At 36.4% G+C, this 22,075-nt stretch overlaps 2 protein-coding genes across 3 annotated transcripts; one reads left to right on the top strand and one right to left on the bottom strand.

Annotated features, from left to right (window-relative positions):
* Positions 1-2,304: 2,304 nt before the first annotated feature.
* Positions 2,305-21,324, bottom strand: LOC144555972 (phylloplanin-like). Of its 2 annotated transcripts, XM_078304434.1 has the most exons (3): positions 21,045-21,324; positions 20,634-20,652; positions 2,305-2,861 (listed from the first exon to the last, which is right to left on the bottom strand). In XM_078304434.1, the coding sequence occupies exons 1-3, from the start codon at positions 21,226-21,228 to the stop codon at positions 2,606-2,608; spliced, it is 459 nt and encodes a 152-aa protein (XP_078160560.1). In that variant the 5' UTR covers positions 21,229-21,324; the 3' UTR covers positions 2,305-2,605. The 2 variants fall into 2 exon arrangements, with proteins under 2 accessions (XP_078160560.1, XP_078160561.1); XM_078304435.1 differs by lacking the exons at positions 20,634-20,652; positions 21,045-21,324 and adding an exon at positions 3,261-3,517 and having other exon boundaries at positions 2,305-2,880.
* Positions 10,645-11,849, top strand: LOC144555545 (phylloplanin-like). The gene is made up of 2 exons (XM_078303924.1): positions 10,645-10,903; positions 11,295-11,849. Exons 1-2 carry the CDS (start codon positions 10,726-10,728, stop codon positions 11,567-11,569), a joined length of 453 nt encoding a protein of 150 aa, XP_078160050.1. The 5' UTR covers positions 10,645-10,725; the 3' UTR covers positions 11,570-11,849.
* Positions 21,325-22,075: the final 751 nt, after the last annotated feature.

Here is a 22,075-nt window from a genome sequence, read left to right as displayed (position 1 = left end):
ATTTATCTGGAATATATGCTTGTCTGCTCTCGTACATAGAATGTTCTTAAAATTATAAATTGACTTTAATTAATATGCATCATATATAGTTCTCACCTAGGCAAGTAACATGAATGCAAGCTAGATATTAGTCTCTTTTACCTTTAATTCTCTATCACCAATCTCAATGGGGCAACACAATCTCTTTTTATTTATCTTAAATTCATTATCCCCTCCTGTTCTCTCTCGTATTGCTACTTGTTCTTTTATATAACTGTATAGTGTAAATAGTTATGTACACAAGATGTGTACCAGTTGTTTGGTATCATTCAAGATGAAACCTCTACACCTCCAAACAAGTGTCCCCAAGATGCAATCCCTTTTTATTTCTCTTAAATTCATTACCTAGCTATCCTCTTATCTCTCATATATCTAGCCACTTGTTCTTTTAAATAACTGTATACAGAATATACGTAACAGTTGTTCGGTACCATTCTTCCGAAAATACTCGAATTTATTTATGAAATTGTATAAATTACCCGCTTTAGTATTAAAAAAAAACTTATTCAATTATATCTTTATTAAAGAGTTCTGGTACATCCAACATCTTTTAGATATTTTTCATGAGAGTTAAACCTGCGTCTACGGAGATACGACGTTCACATCACTGCGCTAAGCCCGCGTTTCCTTTATACAACACACAAGTGTCCTAAGATGCAACCTTAAAGTAATGGCTAACCATGGCCTTGGCCAAAAGAACCAGAAAAAGGAGCTTTTGGACAGGATATGTACCAGAAAAGCAGATCCAGTACATGGTATAGGTGGTGTGAATTCCAGTTTTAATGTTTTAAACCGACTGAAATCTACATCTGATGCCACAATTAATTGGCGGTCGTAATCTAATGAACATCTTCGATATATAAACACATAAATAACACTTATTTTGAATAGAACATAGAAACAAACAAATAATTCAAATAATCCAATAAACAACCTCAAACAGTTTAAGAATCAACTTTAAACAATTTCAGTCGTGAAGATTAAAGCTGCCCGCTTGACCGGAATTCATATCGTAATCTGGACTGTCCAATACAGATTGGCACGAATATTAAAGCTACCCGCTCCATATTAACCCGTCCCGTGAATTTTGATCAGGCCCGCATTCATTAGCCGGCCTTAAAATTTGCTTCACTGCAATTGATACAGACTCCTTGTCACCGAAATCAAGTTTCTGTGTTCTTGGTCACCTCTTGACTGGATTTGATAATTGGAAAATTTTATTGATGCACCTTAGATTTTTCTAAATGTTTTTTATTAAAGGGTTAATCAAGCATTTCAGCCATAAAATTTTGTTGCAACCATTGCTTAAACTGCTGATGGATTTTAGTTAGAAATTTGATGCATTTCTTTTGGGTCAGGGTTCATGTCTGAATCTGAACTGGTGCACCACATACTAGACTATTTCAGAATTTTTTTCTAAGATTTCCTTATAAGCATGTGGCAGTCAAGTTCTCACATAAAATTTGCTTTTGAACTTTTGATATACAGATTTGTTATGAAACCTAATTTTATAGATTTTTTAAGAATTTTTCGAAGCAGCGAAGAGCAGGGAACTGCCAAGCGGGGTCCACATTGTCAGCCGCATTTGACTGTGGGGACCACACAGACACGCAGCCAGGGAAAATGAAGGAAAGAGAAACTGGAGAGGAAGAAATGGAGACGATCAGCTGAGATAACCCAGCTAGACTATCCCAAATTCCCAATTCTGTCTTAAAATGCACCTAATTTTAAAACTTTTGAGGCCTGAAAGTACTTTTAGAATTTCCCTTTGTCAGAGGAGCTAATCGCAAAAGTTTAACGAGATGGGCTCTCTCCCATCTCAGCCCATGGAAATGAAATTTAAAATTTGTTGGGGGCCCTCCTTAGTGTTTGGTTGTGAATTTGGAATAAGGAATTTGAAATTTAAATTAATATATGCTTTTTGGGGGCGTTGATTTGCGGGCTGGACTTAGAAGTCTCTAATTAATCCAAGAAATGAATAAGGCTATTCATTGATGAAATTAGGTAATTCATTAAGAATTGCTTAACAATAAGGGCTAATAAAATTTGTGGGTTGAATAAACAGATTACGAACTAAAGCAGTAATAAAGGATCATAATTATATGATCCAAATAATAATCAGAATAGCTACAAATCAGTTCGAATTTTGCCTTGCTGCTTTTTCTTCTAGCTAAGACATGATCGCTAGCTTTGTTATTATCATGTCAATTAATAAGAAACTCATAAATTAATTAGTAATGTAACTGATTCCTGGTTCGAAAATAATTTCCTTTTTCACAATAACATTAATTTATGCAAACGATACAGTACAATTTCAGAACAGTACTGGTGACTGTTACTGACAAACAACATGAATATAAGATACAGAATTGCCTGGTCTTGAGATGCACGTATTCAGAATACGCCAATTATTCTTCCAGTTCTGTTGAGAATGATAGAACAAAACAACCACCTTACAGGTCAATTTGACCTACAATAATTAAGTGGTTTTTTGTTTTTATCAGAACTGGTTTACATACTGTACGTATATATATATATAATATTATATGCATGTCGGTTCTTAATTTCAAGTGATAGTTTGCTGCACGGTGAAGTTTCCTGTGACAAGGTTGGTGACGCCAAGAATGCTGGTGAAAATGCCTTCCAACTGAGCCACGAGGTTTCCAGCAGAGGAAAGGCTGGCATTACATGTGACCAGTGGGGTGGCCACGAAGACATTGCAGCCGAGCAAATTAGACAGAAGAGTAATCGGCAACACAGTGTCGATTGTAAATGCTCCTTTGGCATCTGTTGTTGTACTGCCAACCACATTGTTATTGCACCTCATTTGCACAGTAGCATCTGCAAATTAATACAAGGAAAGATGAAGTTATTCAATTGATATCTGTTTGACTATTTAATTTGCATACGTACCCAAGGAGCATGAATATGCACAGTAAATATGCAAATTGCTTTGAAAGTTGATATATAGTGTTGCTTTTCTCATTATGGTCAGTGCAGTTATCTGATCAGTGTGCAGTTATCTCGTTATGGTCAGTACCTAGGGCTATTTTGTAAGTTAACTGTTTCAGTTAAATGAAACAGCCAACCAAGTCTTTAATAATAAAAAGTGTGTGTGTGTGTGTGTGTGTATGTGTGTGTGTGTGTGTGTGTGTGTGTGTGTGCAAATATTAGGGGGAAAAACAGTTGTTAATTTGACATTTTTATTATGACAATCTTACTTGGAAACACAGAATTGGTTGACAAATTGATGGAATTTCCCACGCCACATGGCACCACGCCCCTGACATCAACCCTACCGGTCAAAATCCCCCCAATGATGCCGCCGAGTTGAGCATGAGCTAGTGGCGGAACAACTCCGGCGAGTACCAGCATCGTGGATAGAACATATATCTTTACAGCCATTGCTATTCTTCCCAAGATGCTACTCAGAAGTCTTTAGGTGAGATAGTTATAACTTGTTACTCTGAGTCTGTGATTTGTTTTGCACTTGATGGTGCTTGAATGAATTGGTACTGAATTTATAGGCCAACGGCATGCAAGTTGGCGCCATTTTTTTATACACAAAAAATACCACTCGTGCCTGGATATTTCATGCGCATGCGCTTTGATGTACACTTCCTACATAGGCTGGTCCATTGGCCCATAATAGCCTTTTCTGTAGATAATGCTTTTGTCAATGTCTGCGCTTGATATGGAACTTTCCATATATAGATAACATCAATATTTAAATATTAGAAATTAATGGGAATGAGAAATGAAATGGAGGGGACAATTTTGGCAAGGCTATCATTATATTGATTCATAGATTCTGGAGTAAATTATGCGCTTTGATTAATTTACACTGCCTACATTGGCGTAATATAAATTGAATGACATCAAATTTAATATATTTTATAACGTTTTACTAATTTTTTTAATCGGTAAAAAAATCATTTGATAGTATAAAAAAGTAGTTATTTTTTACATGTAAATTAAGTTAGTGATTTTTTACATATTAAAAAAATTAGTGATTTTTTAACTTCTTCGTATAAGTAATTTTAGGGTGTGCTCCAGATGGGAGAAATCCTTTAATAAAGGAAAGGAAGGTGACACACTCTCAGTCCGGAGCTACCCGCAACGTTCACTCGCTCCAAAAATGAGAATATCAGAGAGGAGAGCAAGAGAAACGGCACTGTGTCAAAGGGAACTCAACGTACAAAAGCTCCGAAATCCCCCTCCCCCGATTCGGGGTGTAGAGGGAGTAACACGTGCTCATCTTTCTTCCTTCGCCTCCCGTCCTCTTCCTCTACGCGAGTGGTTTTCAAAGCATGCCCTTAGTTGACTGTGCTTTATCAAACCATACTCAAATAAACTAAACATTAAACCAATACAAAAATGATAACATTATTATCAAGTTGAATTATAAGAATGACAACAATGATTGTAACTAAGTATTGATAAATCCGTTCTCAAGACAAATTCTATTTTTTTTTTAAAAGGCTGATGTTTAAATATTTAAATTGACTTAATTGAAACAACACTTGAAGATTGAATACCTCCTTAATTTACTTCTAGCTAGCTGATAAATAAATTATATAAACTTATGGTTCCATTTTCTACTTAACTCTACAATTTCATTGAACCACATAATTGGAGGCTGATGTTCAAAAAAAAAATTCAATAAAGTTGGAGGTCAAAGTCATCTGTTTAATATCTACAAAGGATGATACTTTCTGGGTTCGAACATGCAACCTCTTATACGGAGAACATTGTTCTTGTCACTAGATCAAAAACCAGTTCTTCAAAATCAATAACAAAAATTATAAATACGTAAAATTGATTAAGTTCCATAGTTTCTTAGTCATTGGCCTAACAGATAAAGAAACTTTATAAATGTGATTAGACTTCCTCATTAAAAAATATGTTTGATGTGTCTAACAAATAAAGAAACTTTATAAATGTACGAGCCAAAGAACTTGCCTCTGGTCTAGTGATAAATGCACATTGCTCCCATGTGGGAGATTATGGATTTGAAATCCACAAAGTGGGAGAAATCTTCTATAATATACATATGAGTTTGAAAGTGTGTTGGATGACTTGACCTCCAATCCATAATTTCAAAAAAAATAAATGTATGAGCCGATCTTTTGTAGTTTAATTATCTTTCTAAGAATCAAGGTTCTAAATAGCGATTATCGTGTCATAGTGGAAATGCTAAAAAAAAGCTATCGCGAATAGCGTAGCTTTAGCGAAAGCTATGCTCTGTTTGTTTAAAAAATTATATTTTATATTTCTACTAATTATCAACATTATCTAAAGTCTCATAAAACAATAAGTAATGCAAAATTGATTAAGGAATTATAATATTCATATTGAACCAGTATAAAGTTCAAATTGCCATTAAAAATATTCCTAATAATATTATAAACTATCTATCTTTTTCCATTCAAAATAACGTAAGCATCATGACATAAACTGTATTTTTTTCTATTAAAAAATCCTAAGCATCATGAAATAAACTATCTATCTTTTTTTTTAATTTAAAAGCAAAATCAATCTGAATCTTGAAAAAAAAATGATCTTTAAAATAAATTTTTAGTTTGGGCCTTTAATTAAAGGCCTATGTAGCATAGCGTGTGCTATAGGGCATAGGGTGTAGTGCAAATAGCGGACCGTTATTACCGCAATAGCGATCGTAGCTGAAATAGCACATTTTTATCCTATAGCTTAAAGTTCAAGGTCCGAAAACGCTATTGCGTCGCTATAGCGCACTATTTAGAACACTGCTAAGAATTATGATTCTTTTAACTATCATGCTTCAAAAAAGATATTATTAGGAGCAAAATTTGAAAAATAATCCTAATTAATGTAAGGATAATTCTAGCTTATATCCATTTTTACGGTTTATCTACCTCTTATGATTTTTATATTTGTAAAAATACAATTTAAATAAAAAAAATTGTAGATGTGTTCTCCATGTTCTTTTATCAAAGGTTTAAATAGTGTTTATCGCATCATAGTGAAACGGTTAAAAAAAGGTGCTATGCCTATATAGTGCTGCTATAGTGCAAAATAACGCATTATAATGCCGATAATGCCATAACTTTTATGGTCCGAAACGCTATAGTGCGTTATTTAGAACCTTGTTTTTGATACATGTATATCACATTTGAGTCAATTTAATTTGGTTGGTTCTTCATCATAATAAATTGTAAATAAAGAGTTAACACTTCTAATTGTTTGATGGTATACTAATTAAATAACTTTCAAATCGATCTAAGTTTGTACGTATATATCATATTTAAATAACTAGAAACGCATTTATAAGTTTATTGTTATTAATTTAATTATTTTTAAATATACATATATAACATAAGAGTTGAATACATTACAAACGTTGAATTTGCACTAGAATTATTAATTCCTAATTTAAAAAATCACTGGTGGCCAGTGAGGATACGTTTATTGAAGGAGATGGGAATGGTCCAGCCTGATCACTATAACATAATGTTGTTTGTAATAATGCATATGCATTTGCGCATGGGACCAATTGCCCGATTTGTAACGACTTTCAATTCAAGTCGAGAGCGATTCCTTCCCTTGATTCTTTCTTACTGTTGTGTTCAATTTAGTATGGCAAATTATTTACTGAAATTAACAAATTATGGGCTCAACCTGTTATCTCTTTTTCCATCTCTATCTCTCCTTATTTTTCTCTTCTTTAGCATAATTTCTGCAGATTCGAATTCCAACAAGTATATTAATCATGCGCACATGTAATCATAAAAAAAAGTCATAATTAGATATTTTCCACATTTTTGTGATCTCATATGTACGTCATCATGAAAAAATATATATATATTTCAAGGTCAGTAACTCGGAACTCACTGGCAATTTCATTGATTAGAAAAAAAGTATTTACAATCGAACTAAACCTGTAACTAATTAAAAAATTCCTATACTAGTATCCCTGTTTGTATACTTCTCCCTTTCTACAAGTTTCTATACTAGTTCATATACATACTACAAAAGACTGATACTTTTTGCAAAAGTAATAAGTGATTTTTCGCGACGGAGTACCGTCATAAATGCGTTTTTTCTCTCGCAAAAAGTGCATATCATGTTGTGTGCTGCTCCCCAGTCCCCACTGGCTTGGAGGATGAGGTTCACCACTACCCTTCGCTGATGTGTACAAATCCTCTTGTTGCACTAAGACCACAGTGCCCAACATCCAGATGTCCAGATTGGGGCTCACTGTCTCCAGCATTTCGTGACGTATACCGGTTCCTCTTTGCATCTCCGCAACGCATAGCTCTCATCATCGCCTCTTCGATCCACCACTCTCTCCCCTCTCTCTTTCTAAATTCTGACAGCAGCAGCCAGACAATATATTGAAATAAATAATAAAAGTCTTTACATCCCGTTACCCACACACACATTGTTAAACAAATCTCGTACCAGTAAACGGTACCAGCACACCCTGGTACCAGTAGAACTGCGTACAACAGTTCATCAAAACAACTACATAGCAGCATCCTACAAACGTCCATACACTACCAGTATCTCCTTGACAATAGCAGCGCAAGTTGTTAGTATGCAAAATAAAAGGAAAGACTCTTCATTTGACCCTCCCAGTTCTTAAATCGAGTGTTTTTAAATGCGTACACGTACATATGTATATGTAACCTATTGTTACGTTCAAAATCTCATACAGTCACATATTTGCGAATTTATATATATAGCTACATACTACTTCATGCGAACCATATATGGAATTTACAGACGCATAATACTTTGAAAATAATAAATGCATTAAACTTGACTCATCAAGTTTTGGAGCTGGCAGAAAGCTGAAACATATTCATGGCACAATTTGAAAGCCAAACGTGGTGCAGCTGTGTCAAATAAAATATGAATTTAAAGCTTCTGAAGTCTATTTTATATTGGTTTGGTCACATATAGTCATGTTTGATCTCATGCCGCATCATTTTTTTTTCAAAGGATGGCACGTGAGTCACAGCATGTGATCGATATACGTTTCGTTCGTGTTATAACGGAACCGTACTATTTCGTGACAGGTCTTGATTACAACGTGATTCTTATATTCTCTTCATCTTCTTCGTTGTGATTAAAAATGAATAAATACAATTTGAGTCTCATTAATTAGTTGTAAATTTTTATTATGATAGTTTTCTAGCTACCATCATAACTATTAATTTATCATATCTTCAAGTTGGTCTGGTTAACGTTTTGTAAAAAAAAAATATATGAAATAACAAAAAGTTACTTTATCAATGAAATTCACAATAATAAATACTGTATTTAAGCTTATTAATTTCTATATTTGAAATAAAAGAACACCACAGTAAAATACTAAAATTCACAAAATTCAACATATGAAAAGTAGGTCACTTTTTGTTAGATTTTACTTGTAAAAAGTTTGTGATATTTACAATTGTATGACATGCAATGATGTAAATATCTTAGTTTAGGCCGCTTTCTCTGCGGATTCGTATCCTCCCTGGTACCTGGCTGAATCTGACCGAAATGGACGATTCAGAGCCGGTGATTACTCGCGATGGCGCAGGGAGCAATATTATTTGTTTTTTGAGATCCGTGTCAATTTAAAAATCTACCGAGAGTAAATCTGGGCCGTCTATTTTGGTCAGATTCAGCCCGGTACCTGGGAGGATACGGATTATAGATTCTCTGCAAACAAAATCAACATATTTGTGGCCCTTTAAAAAAACGGTTTCATGATTTCATCTCATGTTCTTTCCTCCTCTCAAAGAAGTATGAAAATTGGAAAAAGGAATAAAGATAATTATTTTAGAGTATAAACTATAAAGTATAAAAAGGACATATCTGGATTATGCTCACTTTTCAAAATTGTATGATGGCATGCACGCACATTATAATTAGTATAGTGCACTCGTTTCTCACGGGATGGATGGTGCATGCTTATTGCTTACATATCTAACAAACAATTATTTGTTTGCATTTGCACTATGCGCCTCTAAACGACACCGAAGTCGACACCTCATACACACAAAGGCATCTTTTGGTTTCAGATACTTATGCGTTGCAAATATTTGTGTACAATTAATTAATGTTACAAATCAATATATGTATTTAGTATTTACCCGTTCAACATTAATTTAAAAAGGTTTTAAGCAGAGACAAGAGTTTTTTAGACAAGAGATCAAATATATAAAAAATTTCTATTACAAATAGAGATCAATGTTATACTATCTTTAATATTTTACTTTAAATTATAATAAAAAATAAAGTATAATTACAAAAGAAAAATTGAAATGAATGGAGTTTAATTGACCCTCATTTGTACATAATGGGAACTCGCCTCTAGTTTTAAGAATTATTCTTTAATTCAGTGAAAAAAGACAACCCATCCTATATGTACGTGAGAAGTCACAAATTCAAAATTCGAATAATTTTTTTTTCTATAGACTTTAAAATTTAGAAAACTAAATTTCCATCTTTCTCTAAGAAAACTTAAAAAGACTTTATAGACATATAAAGTTTGTTTATTTTGAGATCCACAAATCAAAAAATTATAATCAGTATCAAAACTTGGAACATCAAAATTTTATACATACCTGATTGCATAGACAATGAAACAGACTGATAATTTAAATTGTGTTATAGATGCTATTCATCTGATTTGCACAAGGAACGCAGACTCCAGAAGTCTTGGCTCAAAACATTTCTCTTGAAACCTATTAGTAGAAACCTATTAGTAGGGGTGTCGATGATACTCTTTTATTTGTTTACCTGATTCGTATCGTATCTGAAAAAACGACTATGGATAAAAATAAAAAATTCGTTAGCTTATCGGATACGGGTATCGTATCCAAAAGTCTTGGCTCAAAAAAAATATATAGTGTACCGGTGTCAACAAAAAAGGGTGTAAGTGGATCCCTCCTCTTGTTTTATACATAGCGTATAATATTGGTATGTAAAACAAACCGATATTTTTGTTTTCAGAATCCAAATAGTCGATTTGAACCATTCGAAATGATTTCTTTACAGAATTGTAGTTGCAGAATATTTTCTATATTATTTAGATTTTTTTAGTACATTTTTAGTATGTAAAAAGTCACTATTTAATTCAAGTGATTTTTTACTATATCCAAACAAGTTGGTAAAAACGTTATAAAATATATAAAATTTGATGTCATTTACTGTGGGCGGTGTAAATCAAAGCGCATAATTTACGCCATAATATATAGATTAAAATAATGATAGGCTTAGCCACTGACCTTCAAAAAAATATAAAAATAATGATAAGCTTGCATGCCAGAATTGTCCAAACATGTCACTTTTCATTCACATTAATCTTACTATATTTGAATTAAGATGTTGTATATATATGGAAAGTTCCATATCAAGCGCAGATAACAATAAAAACTTTATCAACAGCGAAGGCTATTGTGGACCCGTGGAGCAGCCTTTGTAGACAATGTACATGCCTTTGTAGACAATGTACATGAAAGCGCATGCGCATGGATGATATTTTTGATCTAGCAAGCGTGAATAAACAATTGACGCCAACTTGCATGCATGCCGTTGGCCTATAAATTCAGTGCCAATTCAAGCAGCATCAAGTGCAAAACAAGTCAGAGTTACAAGTTATAACTAATCTCACTTAAAGACTTCTGAGTAGCATCTTTCGGCAGAGAAATAATGGCTGTAAAGATATATGTTGTATTGACGATGCTGGTATTCGCCGGAGTTGTTCCGCCACTAGCTCATGCTCAACTTGGCAACATCTTTGGACTTTTGACCGGTTTGCTTAGCGTCACCGGCGTCGTGCCATGTAGCGTGGGCAATTCCATCAATTTGTCAACTACAGGGTTTGCAAGTAAGCTAGATTGTCATAATCAAAATGTTTTAATTATGAACTATATAATTCTAACGTACATCTAATTTTATGATACAGCTATTTGACATCCTGAACACTGTCAAATTGAGAACTGTTTTTCACCGTAAAATTTGCATATGTATATTAGTATGACTGATCAGATAACAGGTCAGATAATCATTCCAGCACACATTATTTCTATTTGTCCACACTAATCAGATAACTGCACTGAACCATAATGAGAAAAGCAACCCTATCAACTTTCAAAGCAATTTTCATATATATATACTCTGCATTAAATCATCATGCTCCTTGGGTACGTTGCAAATTAAATAGGCAAACAGATATGAAGTGAATCACTTTCTCTTTAATTTCTTATATTAATTTGCAGATGCTACTGTGCAACTGAGGTGCGGTAACAATGTGGTTGGCAGTACAACAACAGATAACAATGGAGCGTTTTCAATCGTCACTGCATTGCCGACCACTCTTCTTTCTTTACTCAGCAGCTGCAAGCTTGTCGTGGTCACCCCGCTGGTCAATTGTAATGTCGGCCTTCCCTCCACTGGAAACCTTTTGGCTCCAATTGTAAGCACTCTCAGCAGCATTCTTGGCCTCACCAACGCTGTTGCAGGAACCTTCAGCCTGCAGCAAATTATCACTTGAAATTAAGAACCGACATGCATATAATATATATATACGTAAAGTATGTAAACCAGTTCTGATAAAAACAGAAAACCACTTAATTATTGTAGGTCCAAATTGACCTGTAAGGTGGTTGTTTTGTTCTATCATTCTCAACAGAACTGGAAGAATAATTGGCGTATTCTGAATACGTGCATCTCAAGACCAGGCAATTCTGTATCTTATATTCATGTTGTTGTAACAGTCACCAGTACTGTTGTGAAATTGGACATGATAATAAATATTATTGTGAAAAAGGAAATTATTTTCGAACCACGAATCAGTTACATTACTAATTAATTTATGAGTTTCTTAATTGACATGATAATAACAAAGCTAGCAATCATGTCTTAGCAAGAAGAAAAAGCAATAAGGCACCTTAATAATTCACTTGACGAGGTTTATCTATTGGTTTAAACTAAACTAATATTTTTAAATTATAGCCAAATGTCACGTGCTTGCTGAGTTCAGAACGGTAAAACAGATTAATACGAGCGGGCAAAATCAGAACTGATCTGTATCTTTTCTGATTATTATTTGGATCATATAATTATTATCTTTTATTATTGCTTTAGTTAGTAATCTGTTTATTCAACCAACAAATTTTATTAGCCCTTATTGTTAAGCAATTCTTAATGAATTACCTAATTTCATCAATGAATAGCCTTATTCATTTATTGGATTAATTAGTAGATTCCCTTGTATTGAAAATCACTTATATTAATTGAAAGTCATGAAAGCGACTACTTCTGGTGAAGAAAAAAGATTAAACATTTTCATTAAAAGGTGTAAAATCTGAATGTACCCCAGTTTATTTTACGCATCATAAATGAAGACAAACATAATCAAACCATTTAAAATGGAAATGAACAAATCTGAAAATCTGAATATTCAATGGAAGAATTTTGAGGAAATTGGTTATCTGTACCTTTTGTCTTTTATATATGTTGATAAAAATCTTCTTAATTAATGGGAGAACTCTTTGAACACCTATTGTGCTTGAGAGGAAGAAGATAGGCTTGCTTGATCTATTTTATATGTGGTGAAATTCCTTCTCTTCCTGTCTTTTTATTTTTATTTTTTCTATCTTGGCCTAACTTGGGAAACCATTAATGACATGGGGTACAATAGTGATTCAAAACCTAACTTCATTCATTCCCCGATTGGAATATATAGTGAGTTCATATTACATAGAGAACCCTAAATATTCTCTAATTACTCTTTTACCAAAACACCCTTGATACAATATTAATTCTCAACACTCCCCCTCAAGATGGGCGAAAGATATTTACTAAGCCCATCTTGTCACATAATCTAGAAAGACCTAAAGAGCTAAGACCCTTTGTGAGACAATCTGCAACTTGATCCTCAGTTGGAACGTGGCTTATCTTCAGTATTCCACTATTTAGCTTTTCCTTGATGAAAAACCTATCGATTTCAATGTGCTTGGTTCTATCATGCTGCACCGGATTATTGGCAATACTGATCACCGACTTGTTGTCGCACCATAGCTTCATGTGAATCCCTTGATCCATTTTCAACTCCACCAGAAGAGCCTTCAACCATAACAACTCAGAAACTCCCAATGCCATTGCCCTGTACTCAGCCTCAGTTGTAGACCGCGCCACTACCGATTGCTTTTTGCTCTTCCAAGAGACCAAATTACCTCCTACAAAGATGCAATATCCTGAGGTAGATCTCCTATCATCGGCACAGCTAGCCCAATCGGAATCACAATAGCCCTTAATGCCTAGATGACCATTATTCTTGAATAACAACCCCTTTCCTGGAGCACTCTTCAAATATCTCAGAATTTGATAAACTACATCCATATGGCCCTTCCTTGGGTCATGCATGTAGCGACTCACCACGCTTACTGCAAACGAGATATCGGGACGAGTATGACTTAGATAGATCAACCGACCTACTAGCCTCTGATATCTCTCCCGATCAATTGGCTCTCCAGCATCTGCACTTAACTTGTGCCTCTGATCAATTGGAGTAACTGCAGGCTTACATCCCAGCATGCCTGTTTCTGTGAGCAAGTCTAACACATACTTCCTCTGAGATAGCACAATCCCCTCTGCTCCACGAGACACCTCAATCCCAAGGAAGTATCTGAGCAAACCCAAGTCCTTTACCTCAAATTCTTTGCCCAATCTCACCTTCAGCTGAGCAATCTCTCCCTCATCATCCCCAGTGACAATCATATCGTCAACATACACAGCAAGCATAGTAATATGACCACCATGTTGTCGAAAAAACACGGTGTGGTCAGCATTGATCTGCTGATATCCCATTCCTATCATAGCTCTCCTGAACCTGTCAAACCAAGCTCGAGGAGACTGTTTCAATCCATACAGGGACTTCCTCAGTCTACATACCTTGCCCACTGTTCTGTTTGTACTGAAGCTTGGGGGTATCTCCATATAAACCTCTTCCAGCAGATCCCCATGAAGAAATGCATTCTTCACATCGAGTTGGTGTAACTTCCATCCACCATTAACAGCAAGAGATACAAGCATCCTGACTGTGCTCATCTTCGCCACTGGTGCAAATGTCTCATCATAGTCGATGCCGTATGTCTGACTGTATCCTTTCGCCACCAGTCGCGCCTTATAACGATCAATTTTCCCTTCTGGAGTCTGCTTTACTGTGAAGACCCATTTGCACCCGACTGCCTTTTTGCCTGTTGGTAACGGTACTATTTGCCACGTCTTATTCTTATCGAGGGCACTGAGTTCCTCCTGCATGGCAGCCTTCCACTTTGGATCCTCTTTGGCTACCTGCCAACACTTAGGTATAGAAACCATATCCAGGGATGCAATGAATGCTCCATACATAGGTGATATGTTAGAGTATGAGACAAATTGAGCAATATCATGTGAAAAACCGTATCGATCAGGGGGGTTTCCCGCATTGCTGCGAGAACTCTTTCTCACTTCTGTGTCAGAGGAAGAGTGAGGAATCATATCACCTGAGTCAGATGTAGGTGCTTCAAGAGTTGGGGTAGACCGGGACAATGGACTTTGCGGAACTTCAAGGATTTCTGGTTCAGGCACCTGACCTTCATTCTGCTTCTTTCTCCTCTAATACACTCTCAACTCCCCCTGAGTTCTATTCCCTCCATTTCGGTTCTCATTTTCCAGCTCATCCTTAGCCGACTCATTTTCCGACTCATCCTCAGTCGACTCTTCTATAGAATATGGGTATTGGATCGATCCCACATTTACGAGCATTTCACTGCTACTATTCTCCCCCTCTCGCCTCATACCCCTAGTATCTGGCGAGTCATCAAAAGATGAGGTCACATCTGAGAAATACGGTTCTAATTCTCGGAAGGTAACATCCATGCTTACAAACGACCTCCTTTCTACTGGACTCCAGCAAATATATCCTTTCTGAGTGGCAGAATAGCCCACAAAAACACACTTCACAGCTCTGGGATCTAGCTTCCCCACTGTTGGTCTATTGTCTTTCACAAAGCACACACATCCAAAGACTTTTAAGGGAAAAATGCGCTCATTCTCTCCCTTCAACATTTTATATGGAGTTTGCCACTCTAACACTCTAGTGGGCATTCTGTTGATCAAATATGCGGCTGTCAAGACCGCTTGTCCCCACAAATGCTTTGGAACATGCATTGAAATCATCATGCATCGGGCTACCTCCAACAAATGTCTATTCTTCCTTTCTGCTACTCCATTTTGTGCTGGTGTATAAGGACATGTGGTCTGATGATGTATCCCATGAGCTGACAAATACTCCTCTACAGCCTTATTTGTATACTCCGTCCCATTATCAGACCTCAAACCTTTCACTACTGCACCATACTGGGTCTGAACTACCTGATGAAAATCTTTAAAACATGCAAGTACATCACTCTTGTTTTTCATCAAATATAACCACGTAACACAAGTATAACAATCAATGAAAGTCACAAAATATCGATAACCATTAATAGAAGTTGTGGAGCAAGGCCCCCATACATCTGAGTGAATTAAATCAAAAACACAAGTACTCCTATTACCAGAGCTTACATAAGAGCTCCTGGTATGCTTGCCAAATTCACATGCATCACATATAAGTTTGTGTTTGTCAGATTTCTCATACATAGACGGATACAAAATACTCAAAATACTAAGAGAAGAATGTCTCATGCGCTGATGGTACAGCAACAACTCATCCTCCACACTCATGCCAGATCCTCCAGCCCCTACTCTATCTACCATAGATGCCAGCGCTGTGTCTATCCCATCTCTGTCCAAGTACCATAGTCCACTACGCCAAGTTCCAGTCCCAAGTCTCCGTCCCGTTCCCTTCTCTTGAAAGGTCACCTTGGGAATATCAAAGGAAACAACACATTTTAGTTGGAGTATAATGGCACTAATGGATAACAAGTTTACTGGAAATGAAGGAGCATGCAACACATTAGCCAAGGGTATGGACTTTGTACACTTAACGATACCCTTGCCAACAACAGGTTGTGTAGTACCATCAGCAGTTTGGATGCTCTCTGGGGCTGCTAAGTGAGTATAAGTAGAAAACTCACGAGAAGCCCCCGTGACATGTTGAGATGCACCAGAATCTACTATCCATTCTGATGTTCCTGTGGTAGATATAGAAGCAAGTGCACGTGTATCAAGAGTACCTTTGTCTGACTGAGAATAAGTAGCAAAGTTACCCCTAAATGAAGAGGATGTGGAAGCTCCATCACTAGTGGCCTTCTTTCCATCATCACTAGCCAGTTTCTTCCTCCTTAACATCTCTAGGAGCTCATGGTCTTCCTCTGTGAAGCTCACACCAGTCTCTTCTTCTTCCTCAGTCATTGTCATATTTGCCCGGTATCCTCCAGATGGGCCACCTCTACCTCCTCGTCGGCCACCACGGCCGCGCCCACGTCCACCAGGCTGCCCTCGTCCACCAGCTTCCCTTTCTTTAAGTGGCTTTAAGCATGCCTTGCTCAAATGACCCACCTCACCACAGTTATAGCATCTTCGAGTTTCACCATAACTCCTAGAGAGACTAGGATTCGTGGCTGCCAAGGCTGATCGCGCACCTGGACTTCCAGCGGCATCAGAGTGTAGTGTTCTGCAACTCTCCTCTTGTATCATAGTTGCAATTGCCTCCTCAAGTGGAGGAATTTTCGGTTGAGCCAGAAGAACTGCCCTCCTCTGATCAAATGCTGGGTTAAGGTTCTGTAGGAACTGCATAGTTCTCTCTTGTGCGGAGATTTCCCTGCTCTTGCATTCAGGATCCTTGAACCCTGTCATAGGTGAGAAGTGGTCATAGTCAGTCCATAACCGCTCCAGATGCACAGCATACTCCTGAATAGTCCTATCTCCCTGGACCACAGAGTTTATCTCTCGCTTTATCTGAAACACTCTCATATTGTTCCCCGTCCCAGAATACGTCCTTTGCAGTTTAGCCCATATATCCTTCACACTCTGAATGCCATCCACTGAATTGGCAATCGATTGATCCATAGAGTTGAGCAACCAGGTATACAGTGACATGTGTGTGGTTTTCCATATCTTCCACTCAGCAGTGTTTTTCGCAGGCTCCTCCTTCTCTCCTGTCAGGTAACCCTCAAGGTCTCTCCCTGCCAGGGCACCTGTGATCCGTCGTGACCAATTCAAATACGTGGTTGGTCCATTCAGTTTCATATCCACTGAAAGAAGGTCCAATTTCGGCGATTGCTGCTGTGTCACTGGCGCTGACACTGATGCAGCCGATGCACCTTTCTCTGCCTGCTTCATCCATTTCACCAACACCTTCATATCATCCTCACCCATTCTTTTGAACACTTCTTCCATCCTTTCAATCTGTGCTTACCGTCACAGTAGTAGCACAAGTTACAATCCTTCTCACAACTCACAAAACAACAAAATCCATTGCTGAAACTACTATTCACCCGTTACTGTAGATCGCGGGTACTGTATACTGTAGCACGCGGATCCGTTACTGTAGCGCGCGGATTCTCTTCGTCAGATCCCTCCAGTTCCAGTCCATTCCATGGGACTGAATCAGTCCATCAGATCTCTCCTACCATGTGGGATTGGGGGGAAAACAAACCCCCCACAAAGGCGACAGAGGGAGTACCTTCTGCTGAGAGTTGGCGGACTGAAGAGAGAAGCGGAAGTTGGCGGACTGAAGAGAGAAGAGCGGAAGCGGCCTTCTTTTTTTTCCGCGTGACCTAGATCGAACAGAGCGGGCTGAGAAGAGATAGGCGGTTTGAGCTCTGATACCAAATAGTGATTCAAAACCTAACTTCATTCATTCCCCAATTGGAATATATAGTGAGTTCATATTACATAGAGAATCCTAACTATTCTCTAATTACTCTTTTACCAAAACACCCTTGATACAATATTAATTCTCAACAGGTACTAATGTGACTTGTGCTGATTTTCATACCTTACTAATTTATTGTAGCCAGTTGGTACCAGTATCATTTTTTGTCTTCACTCATCCAGTACGGGGTACTGGTAAAGCAAAGTGCATACCAATACTGGTATACAATCGGTGTTACATGCGGTATGCTCGATCTTTGCTATAAATTAGATTTTATCACTATTGAAATACATCTTCTAATATTTTGTTTATAAAGAGCAAAAACATGTTTTGTTCGCTGTGTAGAGACATGGCTGCATGAGCTGTGATTGTTCAAGAAGTTCGTAACTTAGTTTATAATATATAGTTTTTGTTCCATATGTAAATTAATATTTACATGATATGTACAATTTTTGTTATGTACGTTGTAAATTAATACTTACATATATATTGTTTTTGTTTCAGTTTTGTATTGGTTTTCCATATATAAACTAACATTTGTATGATATATACTTTTTGGCTACTGTTATATCAGCAACAATACATACAAGTTTCCAAATCACCATGGCTTCTTGACTTCTGGAAATAATATCATAGCAAAATTGGTAAACAGGTCAATACCGGAAGAAAGCAGAGCATTGATTCTCATCTCGCAATTCGTCCTTTGGAGAGAATGGTGTGCTCAATTGTTTAGAGAGCAATATAAAACAATCAACGATTCAACTGAAGAAGTTAGATCTCAATGGCACTTTCTGAATAATGAAGAATGAAGAATAAAAATTTCTTACTCAAAAAAAAAAAAAATTATCTCAACTTTGTTGCTGAAGCAACGCGATGCTTTTTTTGCTAGTTTTGACATTAAGGACCGTTTGTAAAAGTTCATAATTTCTGAGGCCTGTAAGTAAGCTTTTACAATTTCCCTTTGTCAGAGGAGATATGACGCCGAAGTTTTAAGGAAATGGACTCTCCCCCCTCGGCCCATTGATTTGATAAAGATTCAATCGATCATATCCTCCAGCCAACTCCCTCTCCTGTTATTTCAACCCTGGCCCGCTTGTCATTGTATCCTTCCACTAATGTCTCTGTTGCTACTTTAATTCTCTGGGACCCAGCTGCAGTGGCTTGAGCGCTCAACTCCGTTACTGTCTGATCCCGTTTCCTTCCATCTTCTTCAATTGTTCCAACGGCCAGTCCCAAATAGAATTCAAGCTGTTGTAAAATTTGAATTAATATTTGCATTGGGTGGAGTTGATTTGCGGGCTAGACTAAGAAGTCTCTAATTAAACCAATATATGACTAAGGCAATTCATTGATGAAATTAATTAGAAAATTCATTAATTAATTCAGAATTGCTTAACAATAAGGACTAATAAAATTTGTAGCTTGAATAAACGGATTACGGACCAAAGCGAGAATAAAGGATGATAATTATATGATCCAAATTTCAAATTATCCCTAATATATCTTACCAGTAACGACTCTGCAGAGTGATCTTGGTTAACTGACTAGTTATTTTGCATGTTTGCCTAGAACTTTTCTATTAGACCTATATATCTTGTTATAGACTGTAATCCCCTTTAGTAGCTTATGCTTTTAGTTTCATAATATTAAGATACCAGCTATTTGGTACCGACTTTTATAAGGACGGTATCATTCCGTAATAAAATCGGTGGTCATACCACTATTATAAAAAAAATTATCCAAATATTAATCTGAACATATACAAATCAGTTCGAATTTTGCCCTCTCTAGCATTGATCTGTTTTACCGATCCGAACCCAGTAAGCTGTATCACGTCGGTCGGTCGGTCAATTTGTAGAGGTCAATATGTGCACCAAAATGTGATCAATTGGCCTGACATCGGTGCTAAATACAGTCAGCACATGGCTTGCACCAGTACAAAGCGAATACTGTTACCAGCAATTGTGTATAGCTCGTGACAGAATCATGTCAATTATTTTTGTTTCTGTTTCTGCATATATTTGTTTACTTTAAACCAATAGGTACTGGTAAACCTCGTCAAGTGGATTATATATTAAGGTGCTTTTTCATCTTGCTAAGACTTGATTAGCTTCGTTATAATCATGTCAATTATTTTTCTTTCTGTTTTTACATATCAAGCAACACATTTAATTAGTAATATAATCAAGGTCCTGAAATAATTTCCATTTTCACGATAAAATTCATGCAAACGATATAGTACAATATCACAAGTTCACAACACTGGTGACTGTTACAACAACAAAAAATATAAGATGTACAATTGCTGGTCTTGAGATGCATGTATTTAGTATAGGCCAATTATTCTTCCAGTTCTCTTGAGATTGATAGAACAAAACAGCCACCATACAGGTCAATTTGACCTACAATAATTAAGTGGTTTCTGTTTTCATCAGAACTGGTTTACATACTTTACGTATATATATATGTATATTATATGCATGTCGGTTCTTAATTTCAATTGATAATTTGCTGCAAATTGAAGTTTCCTGCAACAAGGTTGGTGAGGCCAAGAATGCTGCTGACAGCGCTTACAACTGGAGCCAAAAGGTTTCCAGTGGAGGGAAGGCCGACATTACATTTGACCAGCGGGGTAACCACGACAAGCTTGCAGCTGCTGAGCAAAGAAAGAAGACCAGTCGGCAGTGCAGTGACGATTGAAAACGCTCCATTTTTATCTGTTGTTGTACTGCCAACCACGTTGTTACCGCACCTCAGTTGCACAGTAGCATCTGCAAATTAATATAAGAAATTAGGAAGTCATTCACTTCATATCTGTTTGCCTATTTAATTTGCAACGTACCCAAGGAGCATGATTTAATGCAGATTATATATGCAAATTGCTTTGAAAGTTGATAGGATTGATTTTCTCATTATGGTTCAGTGCAGTTATCTGATCAGTGTGGATAAATAGAAATAATGTGTGCTGGATGCCTGGAACGATTATCTGACCAGTTATCTGATCAGTTATACTAATATTCATATGCAAATCTTAGGGTGAAAAACAGTTTTTAATTTGACAGCTTTCAGGCTGTCAGATAGCTGTATCATAAAATTAGATGTACATTAGAATTATATATATAGTTGATAATTAAAACATTTTGATTATGACAATCTAGCTTACTTGCAAACCCTGTAGTTGACAAATTGATGGAATTGCCCACACTACATGGCACGATGCCGGTGACGCTAAGCAAACCGGTCAAAAGTCCCACGATGTTGCCGAGGCCAAGTTGAGCATGAGCTAGTGGGGGAACAACTCCGGCGAATACCAGCATCGTCAATACAACATATATCTTTACAGCCATTATTACTCTTCCCAAGATGCTACTCAGAAGTCTTTAAGTGAGCTTAGTTTTAACTTGTTACTCTGATTTGTTTTGCACTTGATGCTGCTTGAATTGGAACTGAATTTATAGGCCAACGGCATGCAAGTTGGCGCCAATAATTGTTTATTCACTCTCGCTTTCATGTACATTGTCTCTGTATGCATAATAGCATTTGCTGTTGATAATGTTTTTATTATTATGTGCGCTTGATATGGAACTTTACTTATACAACATCATAATTCAAATATGGTACATTAATGTGAATGAGAAATGACATGGTTGGACAATTCTGGCAAGCCTATCAATTTTTTTTTAAAGGTCAGTGGCTAAGCCTATCATTATTTTAATCTATATATTGTTGCGTAAATTATGCGCTTTGATTTACACTGCCCACATGGGTGTAAATGGCATCAAATTATATATATTTTATAACGTTTTTACCAACTTGTTTGGATATATAGGTAAAAAATCACTTAAATTAAAGAGTGATGCTTCTATGGACATAAGGACCTATTTGTAAAATGAATATATTTTTATTTTTAAAGTTCAAACAGTCGATCCGAACCGTTCATCTTGTTCTCCATATTAATATGTGTTTGGAGACCAAATTTTACATTTTTCTGAATTTTTTTACTATTTATTAAGATGGGTACAAAAAATATCAAATTCAGACCATTGAATTTTGTACCCATATAATAAATAGTAAAAAAATTCAGAAAAAATATAAACTTTGGTCTCCAAGTACATATTAATATGGAGAACAAGATGAACGGTTTGGATCGACGGTTTGAACTTTGAAAATAAAAATATATTCATTTTACAAATA

This window comes from Carex rostrata, chromosome 6 (genome assembly GCF_964058835.1).
Source record: "Carex rostrata chromosome 6, lpCarRost1.2, whole genome shotgun sequence".
In the NCBI taxonomy this organism is placed as follows: Eukaryota; Viridiplantae; Streptophyta; class Magnoliopsida; order Poales; family Cyperaceae; genus Carex; species Carex rostrata.
This window is presented reverse-complemented; position numbering and strand designations above follow the sequence as displayed.

Coding starts and splice junctions, on each gene's coding strand:
- LOC144555545 (XM_078303924.1), top strand. CDS start 10,726: ATGGCTGTAAAGATATATGTTGTATTGACGATGCTGGTATTCGCCGGA. Junction 10,904..11,294: donor GTCAACTACAGGGTTTGCAA/GTAAGCTAGATT, acceptor ATTAATTTGCAG/ATGCTACTGTGCAACTGAGG.
- LOC144555972 (XM_078304434.1), bottom strand. CDS start 21,228: ATGGCTGTAAAGATATATGTTGTATTGACGATGCTGGTATTCGCCGGA.